An 18,814-nucleotide genomic window follows, 5' to 3' on the forward strand; every position below is an offset into this window, starting at 1 on the left:
TTATCTAAAATGCCCCCGGGAAGGCCTGGGTTTTTTTTTTGTGGAGGAAGTTTTTTTTTTTTTTTTTTTTTTTTTAGGTTCCAACAGGTTTTCTTCCAGGGGTTTTGTACATTTAGCCTGATGCTGCCAATATGTGTCATCATGAAGATGGCGTGTTTAGTGTTTAAAACTGTTCCCTCATTTGCATCAGTTGCATGAAATCCCAATAAAACCAGCTGAAGTTCGTGCTTTGATGGGGCAAAATTGTGAAAGTAAGAACACGTTTGCAAAGCCCAACAAATGCTGGATCAACAACAGACAAAACAACAGCAAACCAGGGTTCATTTCGCACCAGAGGAAGTTCACGGACCACTTCCAACCACCTCGTGTTTTTTTGTTTTGTTTTGTTTTTCTCTCCCAGGTAAACCATCTCGGGCTGTATGGAGGATTCATCGAAAACTACGAGAAAGCGGTGGAAGTGGTCAGGAAGTGCACACAAGCGAATCCTCTCTTTCGGACTCTTGCTGAGGTACAGAAGGTCCTGAGGTGAACTTTTAAGTGTGTGTTTGTGTGTGTGTGTCGCTTTACCTGTTGCCTCTTCCAGACCTTGTACATTAACGGTGCCAACAAAGCTCGGACGGCATGCACTCTAGAAGGTAAGAGGAGTAGATCTTTATTCTTACTGGACACATCCAAGCCTGGCTGTGTCTAGTTGATGTTTTCTCTCTCTCTCTTTGCAGCTCTGCTCTACAAGCCTTTGGATCGAGTAACTAAGACCACACTAGTGCTGCGGGTGAGAAAACCTCGGAGTGGTACATGAGCCCTCCGTCAGTGTTTCTACACGTTTCATTTGCTTTGTGTTGGTCTTAGAATCTAAATTATACGGCAAATTCTGGGAAAAAGAAGGAAGGAAGAAAATGGGAAAAGATGGAAGACACAAGTTAGGAAGGACATAAAAAAAGGAAAGATAAATTGGGAACCAATGTAGGACACAATAGAGGAAGAAAGGAAGGAATTAGAGGACAGAAATAAAAAAATACATTTTGCAAATAGTTAGAGAATGATCAAACTGCGAACCTAACCAGACGTAGGGACCCCCCGGTTTCGATGTGAAACAAAAACTCTGCTCAGCTCGGCTTTGATTCTGACTGAAGAACGTCTGTCTGCGGTTTGGCAGGATCTCCTGAAGACGACGCCGGTGGAGCACAAAGATTACGCAGCCTTACAAGAAGCTCTCAGACTGTCTCAAAGCTTCCTGTCTGGTGTCAACGAGAGTTCACAGAGCAAACGGGAGGTGACGCTCACTCACGGCATGGTGAGTCCCGCAGGATCTTAGCTCCCGCAGAGCTGAGCTCGGAGCGGATCGGACACGGTCGCCGCAGACAGGCGAGACTTGTCAGAGCGAAAACCCTCCTCAGAGTTGAGCCCGTTCTCTTTTCCCCGCCAGAGGCGACAGCTGATGCGCGACGGCTTCGTGGTGGATGCGAGCGAAGGCGTCCGCAGCCTGCGCCACTTCTTCCTGTACACCGACCTCCTGCTGTGCACCAGATTCAAACACGCAGGCAGAGGGTGAGCGCCGCACCTGAACGCGTAGCCGCTTTGTGGGAAACGCGGTCGACGCGCGCCGCCCGGGTCTCTTCATCCCAAATTTTAAGCGGCTGCGGTCGCCACAGCGACGTGACGACTGTGAAGCCCCTGAAATCCAGTGCTTGTGTTGGTTCCAGGAAGCAGGACCAGTACAGGTTCAGCTGGTACCTGCCGCTGGCCGGGCTCAGGACCCGCTGGGTGGCAGATCACGAGCAGCCTCCCGATACCACCGTTCGCCTGCTCACGTTGAGGACCAAGATGTTCCTCCTGCGGCAGCAGCTGCAGCAAAATCCGGTGCGTGTCGTGAAAACCCTTTTTTATTATTACTTTTATTTTTAAAAAGGTCTGTTTTCACCAAAGCGAGTAGTTCAACATCAACATTTCTCTGTATGAAGAAGGGCGCCAGAGGCTTGACTTGGACGGCTCGCAACAGGAAGAAACTGGAACAAATGGAGCTGCTGCTTCTCACACACTCCCCAGTTTACAGACTGGACCTGCACAGCCCCAGTGACAAGGTACAAAACACACACACAAACTCACACACACACACATTTGGTTATGTTTTTGCTACATTTACAGTCCTAAATCATAACGAACAAGATCTATGAAAGGATCTGTGTTTCTGTCACCACAGAGTCACACTTTGTTCTTCTCCTCTCTGTATGAACTGGAAGAGTGGAGAGATGCCATCCATAAACTCACCACAGGAAGTGAGTTCACATCCAGCTTACATTCAACACGATTACAGTCGCTGACATTTGAGTGGATACAGGAAAAATCTAGAGAATCCCGAGCCTGTATGATCGTCCTCTGTAAGCTGTTGGCACGTTTTCCACGTTTCAACCGCGAACTTCAGTGTCGCTATTTAGTGTTTAAAGTTGTGCACACCTGTGATGAGGAAGGAAAATTGTGAGAAATTGTCAAAATAGACAGGAAAAAAAAAACCCAGAAGAAATCTTGCAAAAGACTTGAGACTGGAGAGGATGCTCGGCTTCCTGCGACGTTTAGATCAGAGCAGATTCATGTTTCATGGCTGAAAAACGCATCACGATATAAGAGTTTGATATTAGTCAAAATAGATAATTATTAATTAGTTTTTTTGTCGTTGTTGTTTTAAATATCTGAAATGCTGCCAAACTGGTGACTTTACATTTTGTGTTTTATTCACAATTTCCTCTCAAGTCGTTGTCTCCTTTCAATTCACGTCGTTGTTTTTCGTTTTTAATAAAACATGAGGCGCAGAGGTAAAATGTGAAACTTGCTCAACAGATGGTTGCTAGGTAACCAGAGGGAGAGTGAGTTGTTGCTAGGTAACCAAAGAGAGAGTGAGTTAGTTGGTGCCACCAGCCTTGCTTAGCTGGTTAGTGAGCGTAAAGCCCTTCCTCTGCCTACATCCCCCAGAATGCTGTGCGGTTCTGGATCAGAGTTCAGTGAAGTTATTGAACATTCCATTTAATCAGACGTATTTTGTTGATATTGATCATGTGTCATATCATATATATATATATATATGTGTGTGTATATGACACATATATATGTATATTCAGAGATGCTCTTAAGGTAGAAAAATGATCACTCAGTGCCAATTTAAAGAGGACAGTAACGTGTAAATGAAACATAATTTAGATAAATAAAACCATCTGGGTCAGGCTGGACGGATCGCTGACCTGCTGTCCTTCCTCTGACCACACAGAGAGAAGACGGCTCCCTCAGTGCATACTGTTCTGATCAGAGCCCAGATTATGAATATTGATAAAGAAGTACTTCAGTGAAGTTTCTATTTATCACACCCTCCACTTACGTAGCTTTGTCAAACTATAGGTCATGCTACGTATCAGTGAGGTATCTAGGGCAGGAAGTAACTATGGAGCTAAAGCACTGCGTTTATCTCGATTTACGTCAAAGGACACTTGCTTGATGATAAAAGTTCAGAGTGAAATCGACCGACTCCCATGTCCTTAACCAGAACAGAAACGTAAAGTTTCTACATCTTTAACTCAGCCTGAGCTTTATTTTTTGGGTGAAATGGGAGAAAATTTATGTCACTTCTTCAAAACCAAAGACATACTCCATGAAGGGTGGTTAATTATAAAAGCATGTCCCACTTTTAAAATTTTACTTGTAAAAAAAAAAGAAAACTATGTTTCCCTTTCCAAATGAAGTCTATTGAAGTTTGTGGTTTTTGACAGAACACAATGTGAAAACGTTTGGGAGCTTTAAAGGCTGTCGTAAGGCACCACATGCAAACATTCTCTTGTCGTGCAGCGTCAGATTTTAAGGCAGATTGTGTTTTAAAGTGTAACCAATATAATTAAAAGGTAATAAAAAACCTTCCACATTGCTATTCAGCAGTGCAGAGTTTTGGTTTCCTAGGATTACGTTTCAACAATTAGGTTCTGTGTTTCCAAGCTTTTCTGTGCCATGCTGTGGCTTCGGCCGCTTTCCTATAAAAACCATAATTTGTTTATTCATTAGAAATGAGGTTATGTGGAGCGACCACGGAGAGTCAGTACCTTATTTGTCGTTGTGTGCAGTCAGTGTGATCTCAGGGAATCGGGGTTAAAGTCTCACAACCATATTAGGTGTTACAGCAACCTGTCAGACGTAATGCTTTCAAATGTTCTTATCTTGTGCCAGTGATAAACTTAATTTAACACCTGTTAAAATAAAAAGCCTAAAATACACGCGAGAAACCAAATTATCCAACTGTGTTTGTGTCAAAAACATACACACAGTAAGAAATAAATTATGCTTTTTCTTTTTACTTTACCTTAATTACATTTCTACTACAAGTAGCTTCTTTGGGAATTCTTATTTTGTTCCCACTTCAACTGAAAGTGTCATTTTAAGGCACAGATAATGAAGTCCCAGTTAAATCACAGAGGAAAAGCTTAAAATGAGCAGATTATGAAACTTTCTTTTCTTTTTCTGATACATCTCTAGAGTTTAACCGTCTTTCTATTATAGTCAGTTCTGTGAGCTGACTGGACCTTTTGTGTCGTTTGTCAGACATCGAAACCATCCCTCCAGACCTGCTCACGCTCACCAGCGCCTGCGTGAAACTGAGAATGACGCAGCAGCCACATCTACACAGCTCTGTCGCCGGTACAAACACCTTCTCTCGCCACAAGCCTATTTTTCCCTCCGCCACAGAATCACATCCTGTGTCTAAACCCAGATATCCTCACTGCTGTCACCTCCTCGTCCTGCACGGCGACGTTTCAGAAGCCTGTCTTGGACGGGTGTTGCGTTCAATGACTGGTTCAATCCGTTGTCTCTGTATCTCGCCAGCAGAAGATGGGAAGTTGCTGTGTGGGACTGTCAGTGTGGCGATCCATTCAGCTTCTGGCCTGCAGGAACCAGCTTGTATGTATCTTGGCATTTAAATGGCTGTATGAGGAATGAATGTATTCAGGTTTGCACCTCTCACCGGTCGATCTGCTCTCTTTCTGAGGTCAAATCATTTACACAAGAACCAATTTCAAAAACGGGCACCGCTCACACAAATGTCAATTTAGTGTGGATTTTATTAGTAGTAATGTATGCAAATTGGCTCAAGTATATGCCAACACCCCCACTTGTGTTTGATATGTTCACTTCACGGACATATAAGCAAAGAGACCATGTTGTTTCCATTAAGATCACTCTAGCGTGGTTAAAGCTGCATATTTTATTACTCTTCTCTTTCAAATTGGTAAAACTCAACCAAATCTGATTTCGCTGGTTTCAAACTTTTAAGCTGAACTTTTAAGCACAGTGCAAAGAAATTTGGTGGTTTGAGGCTCTGAAAGCCTAATGATTAGTCTGTTTGGGATCAGCTGTGCTGTGCGAACAATTAGTTTTCTCATTCTGACCCTGTATTACACAATAAATTCACCGAAGTTATTTAATGTGCAACTATTTCCCTCTGAACGCGAATTGCCTGATCAAATAATCATAGACCTGAAGTCCATATAACATGGCAATAGTGGGTGTATGTTTGGGCGGTGTCCAAACATTTTGCCTAATTGGTCAAAAGTACCTAAAGAAAAAAAGAGAAATTCAGTTTTCTTTTTTATCTGCTCACCAATTAACAAAGCATGTAATATTGTAAGAAATGTTCTCTAATTTCTCGCGATAAATAATCTGTGAATCGTTGCAGATCAGAAAAATAAAAAGGGTATCATTTTTGTTTTTTTAAAAGACGTCTAATTTTCAAAGTGTTTTTGAATGAACTGTCCTCTGTTATTTATTTTTTTGTCAATATTCATGATTGGGGGCCATCAAGTCTGTTTTAGTCTGAAAGTTGATTGACATTTAAACTTCAACGTTTTATATAATTAAAATGAAAGCAAAAACACGTCCACTAAAAGACAAAGTCGTTGTGGCATTTTTTTCCATTATACGATTAAAATTGTAGGTTTCCATCTGCCTCAATTGCTTGTTCTGTCGGGCCGTGTTTGTACCATTCCAAGTGCTGCAAATGGCCCCCCAGCTTCACTTTGAACACCCAGGATGTATAGAGAGATTTTAGGATAAATTTATAACCGAGTCAGTAGTTCGGACTGTGAGCGATGAAGACGGCTCTGCTTCTGTTCCAGGTGTTTATGTGTGCGTGGAGGTGGATGGCTATGAGTTTTACGATAAACGAGCCCAGACGCATTCGTCCGTCCGCAGCCTCAACCCTCTCTGGGACCAGGTGTGTATGCAGGCCTGGACCTGAGAACCAGCAGAGCTTTAAACTTTACGAGTACAGTAAATCCAGCAGATGGTCAGAGCTGAAGACTGACATAGTGAGGAAGCGAGTCGCTAATTGGTGCCAGCGCTAACAGCCTCTGTTTGGTCTCGAGCAGGAGCTGTCCTTCCAGGTGGACGGTGCACAGAAGATGATGGTGCTCTGCGTGAGCCAGTCAGATGGGGAGGAGGCGGTTCTGGGAAAAACTACTGTGCAGGTACAAAAGAACAAACCCACAGAATCGCTCCAGGGCATCAGGGTTTGAGGTGCAAAACTGTGAAGTGGAACTATGCATAGTCTTCAGAATGTTTAATAGCAGATTTAAAAATTGTGACATGCAGTAGCGCCTGCAGCTGTACGCACTGTAAGAAAAAAAAAAGTAGTTATTGGTATTTTATTATCTATCTCACTTTACTATAAAGGAAATAAGGTCCTTTGTGTCAAAACATCTTGTATGAAGTGCACATCTGTGTGAGTCAAAGCCTAAAAGTTATTGGTTTACTTCTGTTTATTTGGCGGCTTAGCGCTTTTTCCTGTAAGCTAAATGAGAACATGCAGTGAAGCGAGCTAAGAACGAGTAAGTGGAGTTTGAACCCTTCAGCAGTTCTGAGAGGGGTCGAGTGAACCCCGCCTGAGCTTTTTACTGTGCACATGGTTCTGGCGGGGTTCGCCGGTTTAATAGCTTTTTTTTCTTTTCTTTTTTTTTCTCGTGAACTGAGGAGCTGACGGGTTACCTGGTTGGCCGACCGTGACATCTGCTGAACTTTGTGTTGAAACTGCAGGAGGGTTAAACAGTTAAATCTAGTCTAAACATTGCCAATAGAGTAGAAATTAAGGCTTTGCTTTCTTGTCTTTATTATTTAGTATAATTTATAAAAGAAATTAGATCTGCTATTTTTGTTGGCTATGCTCATGTGGCTTATGTTTGTGTGGTTTAAGTTTTTGCTGGGTTTGTGGGACACATACACATGAGCGCTAGAGATGTGGTTGTGCTCATGTGGGTCAAGAGCAGTGATAACATTGTGCGTATCCTCTGTTAATTTTCTGCAGGCGCCCCGGGTGACATGCATTTATCCTTAGTCAAATTTTTTCCCTGAAAACTCGCAATAAAGTCCAGTGCATTCAACAAGATCAATTAGTAAATAGAGTTCAAATGTGTGCAGTTCATGTGGCCAAGGAGGAAGTTCTGGAGAAGTTTGATGTAGTCTCTCCTGGCAGATGCAGCTTGATGTGGGGGGACATGCAGGATAGTTGTCCGTCCCCCTGGTCCTCTTGGCCAACTGTCTTCCATAGATCAGACGCGTCTCTGCTCCAGCTCGTGCAATAAATTGATCGTTAGCAGGTTTCTGCAGAACTTTATGGCATCCTAAGGTAAAGCAGTAAACGTGTGAAAGGTGCTCTGGTTTGACAAAAGCAACTTTAAACTTTTAAACCTACATGCAGAAAGCTTTGTGGGTGGTGCACCTCACCCAGAATGCACCAACCTCATGGTGGCGGGTCACACCTTTCAGATTTCTATCTGTGAAAAAAAAAAAGATGCCTCCACTTCATGGCTTTGAACTAGTTTGTTGATCGAATATGAAATAGTTTGTGGTTCTAATATGACGACACGTGGAAACGATGGATAGTTTTGCAAGGCTTTGTAACTTTTCAAATAAGTAGTTTCAATCCCAAAAAATGTCTTTTAACATAAAAAACCTGCACTTTATTGGCTCTTTTAACAACTAAGGCTTAAATAATTGAATACTCAACAAGATTGTTTAATTTAGGATTGAATTCGTCTTGTAGGCTTGGAAGAGCTCCTTGTAATTTAACCTTCTAATTCCTAAGAACTTATCCTGAAGTTTAAACCTTGCTATGTAATGAAATATATCAATGAAATCATTTTTTTATTTTTATTTCACTCAATAACACCTTAATGTTGCAGAACAAGCAGTCTGTTACGTGGTGAAAGCAGAAAGCTCGGTTCAATAAGAACCAAACGGCGCTAGCAGCTAGAAGTGTTTACAACTTGTGACATGAAGAGGTGTCAGAAAGTGAGGAAGCCTCACCTCTTCATGAAGCCATTCCTCTTTTTTCTTGCTTTCATACATGCAAATGAGTCATTTGCACAACTACAGGTAGCTTATAATACACATAAGAGAAGCTGTTAAACTTTTATTCTGCTAAAGGAAACACCTAACCTTGACTTTCAAAAGCAGCGTTTGTGTGTTTTTACTGTTTGCATATTCTGTTATACAGTGTGAATGTGATGCATACTATTATCAGGCATGTTTGCACCCACAGTAAATGTTAAATGGCTGCAAATGATTTATTCTTTTTAGTTTTTTAAGTTTTATGCCACATTGATAGAGTTATATTTCAAAGGAGTTGCCGCTGATATAAAAAAAAAATCACCATGATGTCGGCAGTAACCAAAATAATTCACACATTCAAAAAAAAAACATCTAAGCAAAGTTGACCATAAATGAATTTACATGTAAAATGACAGTGAATTGGCATTTAACGTACTTACAGAAATGTACTGTGTACCTGATAAACGATTTTATGTTCACTTAAAATCACCTCCAGTATAGAGAAATTATTTATAAAGCTGCTTAGATGTGATTTTGACCCATTCTTCCATAAATTTCCCATAAATCCCGTAGGATAGGGGCGTCCTTTCTCTGCACTTTGAGTAGATTTGACCCTTCGTTAATTCTTCCTTCAGTCATCTCATGACCATGATGCTTTGCTTTTATCTGACCAGACTATCTTCTCCCAGTACTCCACTGGTTTGTCCAAATCTTTTGCAGCCAACTTTATCAAACTTTTCCTTCAGGAGTGGAGTCTTGTGCAGTGAGTGCGGATAGAGGCTGTTACAGCTGAGAGACAATTTGTTATGGTCAGGTCTTTCTGAAGTTTTCTGTGAAACTCTTGGACAAATCTTGATTATTTTATTTTATATTGACTCCTCCTCTGTCTGAAATCTAACAAGGAACTAGAGTTCTTAAACACTGAACATCCTCCTCATAAACGTAGATCTTTCTCCAGCCTTGTTGGTCACACTTGTAGTTATTTTAAGCCATTTAGTAGTTGCTTAAACTTTATATATGGACAATTTTAGCCAAATTGCAGGTTTTTTTTCCCGTTGTAGCCTTTTCTTGATATTCATTCGCCCAACTTGAATAGCATGTTTTCTCATGTTTCTCATTTTGAAACATGGGCAAAAGAAATGGACAGGTGCCACGTCACATTTACATCATAGCGAAATAGAAAGCGAAGGGTTACTCATTTAATTAACAGGCTGTTTAACTTTATAAAAAGTAAATGCAAAAAATATTTCAGCTCCATTTTATGAGGAGCTTTACTGATTGTGCAAAACAAAACAAAAAGTAAAGAATATTTGTTTTAACGTAGGATTCATTTTCCTCACTAAATAAATGCATTCAAATTAAAAGTTGGATGCTTTTTATTTGCATGAGAGTACGCCTCAGCTAAAAGTTTGAAGAGGTGTAGAAAACAATATATATATTGTTTCAGTGTGCCAGAGCAGGTTCTTTAGAATAAGACAATTCTTAAGTTAAATCTTATTTTTTTTGTATCTCTTCTTTCCAAGTTGGACTCTACAAGCCTGAGTTGTCGGTGGAGGAGGCAGACCCTCCAGGTGGGCCAGCTGGAGGTGACTCTCTCCCTGAAGTACTGTCCGCACCCACTGGAAGCACCAGGCACGCCGATTCAACAGCCACCCGTCTTCTGTGTCCCCATCGAAAAGGTGGCCCAGTAAGTGCCTGTCTCTGATGTCTCGGCGGTGACAGAAGAGCTCCCTGAAAGCCGAAAGCGGCAGTTCCTCGCACGGTTCCGTTTCCATTGTGCGCTCGTTGGTGTGACAGAACAGAAGTGGTTGGTCTCTGTGGTGAAGTGGGCGAAGCAGAAGTGTGGCCCGAGCAAGAACAGATGAGCAAAGAACTGAAACAACTCCTGAGTCAGCTTGGACTTGCTTATAGACGCTATAATCCCCCCCCCTCCCCTCTAACTTTTATATTTCTGTCCTCAGACAGGAAGGAGTGCTGGTTCCTCATGTGGTGAGATGCTGCGTGGAGGAGGTGGAGCGGAGAGGCATGGACGAGGTGGGAATCTACAGGATTTCAGGCACCGCCACCGACATCTGCTCGCTCAAGGCCGTGTTCAACACCAGTAAGAAAACGCAGCAGGCGAAAACGCAACACGCTTCACGCGGGTAGACTTCAAATTGACCCAAGCACAAGTTTCACGTCATCACTGCGAGAACATCGGGGTCATAAACTTGCTTGCAAACACTCACCGTGTTCGTTACGTGCGTGTTCGTGCTCCGAGAATGAAGGAAGTGCACACTCAAAGTCAATAGGGTAATGGTGACGATAATAATCATTACCGTTGTCTATCTGCTCAGATCTAAGGGAAGCAGTGACCAGACTGAGAAGTGCTGAAGTGAACACGGTGTCTGGCGTCCTCAAACTTTACTTCAGAGAGCTGCCGGAGCCTCTCGTGCCCTCGGATCTGTTCCAGAGTCTGGCAAAAACTCTGGGTAAGACCAACACATCCTAAACACACCAAGTTTCAGAAACGGACCTGGAGGATTTTAAAGTTATGAATTTGCAGTTTGTTTTTAAAAAAAATATAGTCAACTCCCAGTTCCTTTTGTTTTTATACATCACCCCTGGAGAGGATGTGCAGAAAAGCCTTAAAATAAATGGCTTTTATTGAGAATGAGGTACCTATGCTGTTTCAAGCTAATCTGTGAGTTGCAGACTAGCCTGGAAAATGTCACTCCTCCTCCAGGCTTGTTTGTCACAGCTCCAGTTGTTTAAAACTTTTTAGTTATTGCTCCAACTTCAAATATACTAACGTTTAGGAAAGTATTTTTCCTGTTTCTATGTCTGGATCTTATGCAGAAAAATACATTTCTCCTTTATTACAATATGTTCCCAAGTCGTTCCTGCTTTGAGAAGAGGCAAAGAAAAAAAAAGAAGATGAAGGCAAAAGCTTGATTTGTTTTTATTTCGGGGCTACAGAGAGCAGGGGTCTGACTTTTTGGATTTAATCTTTAAAAACCTATAAAAATGAGTCATTTTGTTTCCATCTCTGAACTTTGCACAGCTTTGTGTTGATCTAAAACTTAAAAAAAAAAAAAACAATAAAATGTTATTTGTGATTGTGATTCCTGTTGATATACCTCTGCATGAATCCATACCAGCCATTACTGTAGCATCATCTTGTAACTCTGCGCTGCAGACATCCAGGACATGAACTCGCGGCTCGTCTCCATGCTGTCTCTGCTGCAGTCCAGTCCTGACGTCAACCGCAACACTTTCCTCTACCTCATGCATCATCTGCAAAGGTCGGCGAACCTGCTGCTCGTCGCGAAAACGCAAAACTGCAATTTAAATCATATTCTAAATCCACCGAATGTTTGTTTTCGGAGTCGCTATGTTATAAAATCACATGGTAACAGGATCCTCACACTGAGGTCAGACTGCAACAAGAACCTGCAAATAAAGAAGTCATTTTATATTTGGTTTACTTTTTTTTCAGAGTTGCTAAGAGACAAGATGTTAACAAAATGACTCTGATGAACCTGGCTACAGTTTTTGGTCCCAGCCTCTTACGCCCCCCGGCGGCAGGATTGGAGCACAATGGAGTCACAGTGGACATCTCGCAGGAGGTGGTGATACAGGTCAGAACAAAATAAAACGTTTAGTCTGGAGAAGAATGACGACGCCGAAAAGTTTTAATCAAGCAACGAAAAGAAATATTTCATTAACTTTTGGTTTACATTTTAATGAGGCGGCGTCCAGTGCACATAAATAACACGATGGTTGGTGTGAAAAACGGTGTGATGTTTTTTTTTTCTTTTTCTTCTGACAAAAAATGTCTTTCTAGCCACATCTATATATTTATAAAAGTGACTAAATCGATGTGCAGACAGGAACGTTTTTCACAACACATTCTATGCGCAGCGCTTATTCAAGTATTGCTTTAGAAGAATTCAAAAACATTAAAGTTGTAGTTCAAAACTTTTGAAAGTAGTTTCTGATAAAAGGTTATAAGCAGTCTGAGGCAGATCATTATCTTAATCGTTTGGTATAAGACCCCGATGGGGAACAAGACCAGGGCAAAATTCTGCTGTTTGGAAACATGTCAGGTCACAAAATAGTGATGCATATTATGCAAATGCAATTTTATAAACTGCTAATTGTCACTATCTGTAATTTACAGGTCGTGAGATGCACAGAAAATAGAGACAGGAGATCCTGACATACAAAGTGAAAAACAAAAGTGAAAGCAAAGCGACGATGATGTCTCACCGTGCAGTCCAGACAAATTAGAAAAACAATATTGTTCCATTACCGTGTCGGAGAAGATTGCAGGAAATATATTTATTTCTTTTGTTGCGTAATTGTCCGTCTTGCTGCCTGAACCACATCTGGTGCAGCAGCGCGTAGCAAATGTAGAAACGAAACAACAATGTGGGGAGTAAAAGGAGCAACGGCTGACGACGACGGTCACAGCAAAAATGACATAAAATGAATTAGAATAAAAATACGACAGGATGCATTTACTCTGCAGCGAAAGGCCCTGATGAAGCCTGGAAAAGATGTCTGCCAACATTAGCATGACGGCTGCTAACTCTAGCTTCACCAGGAAAAGTGGAGTCTCAGTTCCAGCTGTTTTTTTTTTTTTTTATATGCTTTTGTGTTTTCTTCTAATTGAAATAGGACAACAAAAATGAAACCAATTGTCGCAGCAACACTTCCATAACTTCTGCTCCTTCTGTGTGTTTGCACTCAGGTCCAGGTGGTTTTCTCCTTCCTGCAGAGCAACAACCTCCCTGAAGCCCAGACCTCTCTGCCGTACGGCTCAGACACCGAAGAGGAGACCACCCACATGTGAGCCCACCGTCCGCCTGGAGGCCGGCAGGAGGTCAACGTAACAAGAAGGGGGGGGGGAGAGGGGTGTTTAAGCTCAGCTGTAAGATAATAAACTTAATTTATTGTTTAACAGAACACGAAACTTGGGTTTTTGTCATTTCGCAACATTTAGAGGTTTTGCGTTTTTACTCCGTGTGGCAGTTTCACTTTGCTTTTCGAAAACTGAAGATTCGGACTCGAAACAGAAAGATGGGATTTGAACACAGTGCCATCTTGCTGTGGGGCAACAGAAGTAACCTCCATATCCACTGTGCTAAAATATTTCTATGTGCTTTAGAAACATTACAGGCCCCCCCCCCCTCTGTTCAGTAGTTTCATATTTGAAGACCCAAGTGTTTGTGGATTTTTTTCTGAGAAAAGTAACTTCAAGTCATGCATGGAAAATTCACCTGTTTTTTGGGGAGCATGTCTAAAATATTTGAAAAAAAACTGCAGCGTTTAAACCTGAAACACATAAGAGCAACACGACATGATGCAACAAGCAGCCATTCGAGGAGATGTAATGACTTTAAGCCAAATAAAGAGCCCATTTATTGCGCTTCTTTATCACATAAGCCCATTCGAACCAAAAAGGTTTTAATCTGTCACTATCATTTATCAATATGTATCAGTCTTGCATCAGTTTATAAAAGATATTTTAATATTTAACTGTTTTAATCATTCACAAAAAAAGGTGTCCAGGAAAGCAAAGGGGGACGAGAGAGGGATGCTTTAACTGTAAATGTGCAGGCCTGTCCGGGTGACCTGGGTGGTAAACGGAGGAACATCAAGTTAAAATGCAGTTGAGGGAAAAAAAAAAAATCAGGGGAGCACATGTTGTCAAAAGGTCACCGGTCCCGTCTCCGAGCCTGAAATACAATCGGTCGTGGTTCAAATCCAACTAGACGGAGTTCACCACGCAGTGTATGCCCTGTAAAAGTCAGGAGCACACGTACGTACACACACACACACACGGCCTGCATTTGACCCGCCCCTGCCACAGATGCGAGTTTCTTTCCCGTCGCACCACCTGCAAAGGCCCGGTTAGTGTTTCCTCTTAGCCGAATTCTCCCCTCCCTCCCGTCTTCGATCAGCCTTTTGATGGCTAATCCTGGACTCTTGAGTTTGACTCTCAGGGTACTAATAGACCGGAGAGAGAGAGAGAGAGAGTGTGTGTGTGTGTGTGTGCAGACGCTGTAACAGAGGGAAGAGACTGATGGCGGGATCACCCCGTCGGCCCTGGCGGCATAAATCACATGTCTCCCTCGAACACGGCGGCGACCAGAGTCGGGTTCCACCATTCGACAACTACAAAGACAAAACCAGGTTCCCGTTGCAAACTACAAAGAGGACGGAGTTAAGAAAGGCCCGGAGCAGCCCAGACGGGACGGGCTGACACCTGGGGGCAGCGGGAACAGTTTTCATCCAGGAGGCCAAGTTACGGCGGCCATGTTTCTGACGCTCCAACACAACCGTAAACTCACAGGAAAACTGTTTGATGTTGGTCAGTTTTGGCAGTCTGGCTCAACAAATAAAAAAAAGTTAATAAATAAAAAGCTTTATGATAATATATTTCTGTCTAAGCTTTAACTGACTTGTCAGGAAATCCTGATCACACATGTTTTTTTTTTCATGTGATCAGTTGAGGGAAAAATAAATAGCAGGCCCATTTACTTGGGATGTTTTTTAGTCACTATGTGTGCTGATAAGTTTTCTAACTACTTTTAACTCTCAGAAAGAACGAACCAACTTTTTACTTCTCTACAGATGCAGAAAAAAATCTATAGGGAAGATTTAAAGAAAAGAAAAACTGTTTTCATATTTTATATCTAATCTTTTACAGGAGCGTCACAGAAAACTTATGAATCCAATATCGAATCCAACTATCCCCACAGATAAACGCTCTAAAAAATTAAAATGACCATTTATTTTCCCTTCATTGGCTTCTTAAATCAGAGTTTTAGATTTTTTTCAGTGTGTTGTTTTAAAACTACGTATGGTTTAGGGTATGGAACAAAGCATCAAGTCTGCAGTGGAATATATCTAGTATTGGATAATTCAGTCCATATCTGTTCAATTTAAGTGTCAAATTTTAAAGTAGACCTAGAAAACCTTTACCAGTCAACTAGCTGAGAACCCAACATTGTATTAATTTGCTAAAATGTGCAAAAAGGAGCTGAAAAATTGAGCAGAGAGAATTTTAAAACGTAAAATGTGTAGAAATCCCAGATTTCTCGTCGTTTAAGTCTAGCTTTTATGACATGTTAGAGGAATGCCGGTGTGCTTATGCCTGTAATGCTCCATGTTGTTACCGCGCGCGTCTTTGTGTTGCTGCCTGCAGCCATGCTACGCTTGATTAGCCCTAATCTGGCTGGGAGTCAGGTTGCCGTGTCGGCGGCGTGTGTGTATGGAAAGCATGCAGGCTGCAGATCACAGGGATTGACCCTCAGCCTCTCAGGTTAACAGAAGCCTCCACGTATGTGTGTGTGTGTGTGTGTGTGTGTGCGTGCATGTGTGTGTGTGTGTTCTGAAAACTCTGGCTGTGAAACGTACAAACCATCTCTGCTCTCGGGTGTAAGAGACAGGCATCTGGGGCGTGTGAAGAATCGCTGTCCGGATCAACCGCACAATGTTCGGCTGCGGGTTTAATAAAGAAAGCGACGGGAAAAGTAGCGACACGGACGCATGCGAGTCTGTAAGAGGCCTAGTTGAACTTTGGCTCTGGGTTCAACGCAGCAGAGCTCACCTCTCATAAAACTCGCCCTGTTCGGGCTGTAAACATAATACCACACACTCACACTCTGCTGCCACCAGTCCCAGAGACAGATTGCCCTTTTATGAACGCACTATCCAAACAGCCGGCTGTTTCTCATCCCCCCGCACCACCACACCACCGGTGCTTCAAACAACAGAGAACGTGTTGCTGGTTTAGCAGGAACAGAACCGCAGCAGAGCGGTTGCCTGCAGCAGAGTGAGCCGCCAGCTTAAGTTGTCTGTTAGTGTCTGTGTAAGTGTGTGTTCGGGAAGTTTTTGGGATCAAACCCTCATGTCGACAGAGCCGGCGTTGAAGAGACGACCGCTGACAGGTGCTTCCTGCAGCAACACAGCAGGTGCTTCAAACTCACTCTCTCTCTCTCTCACACACACACACACACACACACACACACACACACACACACACACACACACACACACACACACACACACACACACAGGCAGAGGCACACATGTTTGCATGGCTATCTTTGTGGGGACTTTCCATTGACTTCCATTCATTTCTACAGCCTAAACCTTATCCCAACCCTAACCCTATCTATGACATCCCTAACCCAAACCAAAACTCAATTCACACCTTAGTCCTAAATCTGACCCTTGACCCTAAAAACAGCGTTTCTCCTTGTGGGGACCAGGCTTCAGTCCCCACAACGTAGTATGTGTCAGGAAAATGGTCCCCACAAGGTATTACAGATACTTTACCACGATTCTATGTGTACTGACGCACATAAATACACACACACACACACACACTTTTCTTACCCCTTTGACACACACAAGCTGGGCTGCAGGCTAAACTTAACTCTCACAGCCGCTGTGCATCTCAGGGTTCCGTTCGTTTGGTATCATTTTCTTAAGCGGCCTCTCTTTACTTGTTGCTTTTAGAAAATACATGTTGACTAGGAAAACTGTCATTTACTACAATTAACTCTGGTTTATGCCTAAAGTTTCACTTTTCAGCCTCGAGCCGTGAAACCGCAGCCGATGAAGGAGAGTCTTATCCGTCTTCTGGAGGCTCATCTGATCAAATGAAATCCCCTCATTCGGGTCTGTTTTGGTCCGTTCAGCTGCCAGCATCACCGGATGTCAGCCGAGTGTTTTGCAGTCACTCTATATAGCATCACTTTCAGCAGCTGCCTGCTGTTAAAAGCTGTCCTGAAAACACTGAATGGGAACCAAAACTGAAACGTTACCAGAAGGAAACCAAAAGCAGAAGTAGTAAAATCTAAAAATTGTCCCTGCAGAATATTAGCGTTTCTTTTCTTTCTTTTTTTTTTTTCAAGGCCGACCGCAGCACAATAATTCTCTTGGGAATTATTAACACATTTAATTTAATTCTTAGGAGTCCAATTCAGCTAGTTAACAGTTAGATAATGTTGTTATATCACAAATGACGACACTCCTCTCTATTCTTTTAAAGGTTTTAGCAGCAATGGTTGAACTCTAAGGAGCAACAAAAGCAAATTAAGTGGATTAGCAGTACATGCTAATCACAAATGTGTCATCCAGGACATGTTACTGTGGAAAATTGTTTTGATTATCTGGGTATTGAGCAGTTAGCATAACTAGCATAGCATAACTGCTATACAGCCAGTCTTCAGTCAGAGGCCTCTTGAGATTCGTAGCAAGACTGACTGCTACCGTCCACATACATGGATGATGAGATACGACTTTTATCTTAATTAAATTAAATTGAATTGAATTTATTGAGAGCAATTAGACAGGAAACATCCATCAAAGATCTAATGGTTGGGATGCACCACTCCGATCCTTTTTTTTCCCCACTGTGACTTTGAATGAGAATTATTCAATAAATTAGAATATGAGTATGATGAGACTTTGTCAAATTACAAGCAGCTTTTTAAAATATCAACCTTTAAGGAGATATTCAGCATTCTTTTTTTTTTATTAATTTTTTTTTTATTAATTAGCCCACATTTCACTTTTCTGCATTAAAGTTGTTCGTAACATTATAAACTTAAATGTTTTTATCACCTCCAAGCAGAAAAACATAAAAATGAACAGAAATAAAGATTTGAATATATGAAACTAACATAGATGTCTCACTCAGTGAACAGTTACTGAAATAAATGAACTTTTCAATAATATTTTAATTCAATGAATATGACTCAGGAACGTGATATATTTGAACCCTTAAAAGATTTTTTAAAAAAATCTTATTTAGACATGTTTGTTTTTATGCAATAATAAAAAATATAAAAGGTTTAAATGCATTTTATGTAATCTGTTCACTGCATATCTTCCTCTTTTTTAAGTTAAAGTTATTAAAATTCAGATTTAGATTAATTTAGGCATTGTTTAATTTGATCAGGATTTTTGAAATGTGTTAGTGTGTGCGTTCGTTTTATTTTGGAATCAGACAAAAAACAAATGTCTGATGCCATTCAGTGGACTTGTTTTCCCTAATAGGTGTGTGTTTATTGTGTATATAGTTTGTTTTTGTGACGTTACAGAAAGTTTGCTTGGTGACTCCATAGATTACTTAATTTTTCTTGGATGCTTCCTTCAACAAGCATATTTGGCTCATTGGTTACGCTAAACTTCAGTGCGTTTGTGACATTATAAACAATCCATTCATGGTTTAATTAAACAAGAGTGTAGAGAAGAAATTAGTTTATAGTGTGTGGTGCTTATTGTTTTTGCTAATTAAAAAAAATACTTGATTTTTTTTTTTCCTTTTGCTACTTTGGTTTCTAAATAATTGACTATAAAACTCTTGAACCGTATGAATAATTTTAATATGCACATTACACATCAGTTCTGGCAGCTAGCTAATTTTTATTTGCAATAACATTTCCTAATAACACAT

The 18,814-nt window shown here is 41.4% G+C and overlaps 1 protein-coding gene across 4 annotated transcripts in view; it reads left to right on the top strand.

Annotated features, from left to right (window-relative positions):
• LOC106945538 (active breakpoint cluster region-related protein) overlaps window positions 1–13,309 on the top strand; it is a 23,658-nt gene extending 10,349 nt beyond the window's left edge. For 3 of the 4 annotated variants that reach the window (XM_015029274.1, XM_015029273.1, XM_015029275.1), the window contains 18 exons: window positions 401–508; window positions 584–635; window positions 720–772; window positions 1,157–1,294; window positions 1,427–1,548; window positions 1,704–1,860; window positions 1,962–2,081; window positions 2,201–2,276; window positions 4,576–4,671; window positions 4,858–4,932; window positions 6,147–6,244; window positions 6,399–6,497; window positions 9,879–10,042; window positions 10,317–10,456; window positions 10,692–10,826; window positions 11,534–11,639; window positions 11,834–11,975; window positions 13,091–13,309. In XM_015029274.1, the coding sequence (XP_014884760.1) occupies window positions 401–508; window positions 584–635; window positions 720–772; window positions 1,157–1,294; window positions 1,427–1,548; window positions 1,704–1,860; window positions 1,962–2,081; window positions 2,201–2,276; window positions 4,576–4,671; window positions 4,858–4,932; window positions 6,147–6,244; window positions 6,399–6,497; window positions 9,879–10,042; window positions 10,317–10,456; window positions 10,692–10,826; window positions 11,534–11,639; window positions 11,834–11,975; window positions 13,091–13,192 (1,983 nt within the window). In that variant the 3' untranslated portion in view covers window positions 13,193–13,309. The remainder of the gene's footprint in view (window positions 1–400; window positions 509–583; window positions 636–719; window positions 773–1,156; window positions 1,295–1,426; window positions 1,549–1,703; window positions 1,861–1,961; window positions 2,082–2,200; window positions 2,277–4,575; window positions 4,672–4,857; window positions 4,933–6,146; window positions 6,245–6,398; window positions 6,498–9,878; window positions 10,043–10,316; window positions 10,457–10,691; window positions 10,827–11,533; window positions 11,640–11,833; window positions 11,976–13,090) is intronic. The other variant, XM_015029276.1, reaches the window with a different exon arrangement.
• Window positions 13,310–18,814: the final 5,505 nt, after the last annotated feature.

The sequence above is a fragment of the Poecilia latipinna genome, unplaced genomic scaffold (genome assembly GCF_001443285.1).
Source record: "Poecilia latipinna isolate Pla-1442-1.1 unplaced genomic scaffold, P_latipinna-1.0 Scaffold149, whole genome shotgun sequence".
Lineage (NCBI taxonomy): Eukaryota > Metazoa > Chordata > Actinopteri > Cyprinodontiformes > Poeciliidae > Poecilia > Poecilia latipinna.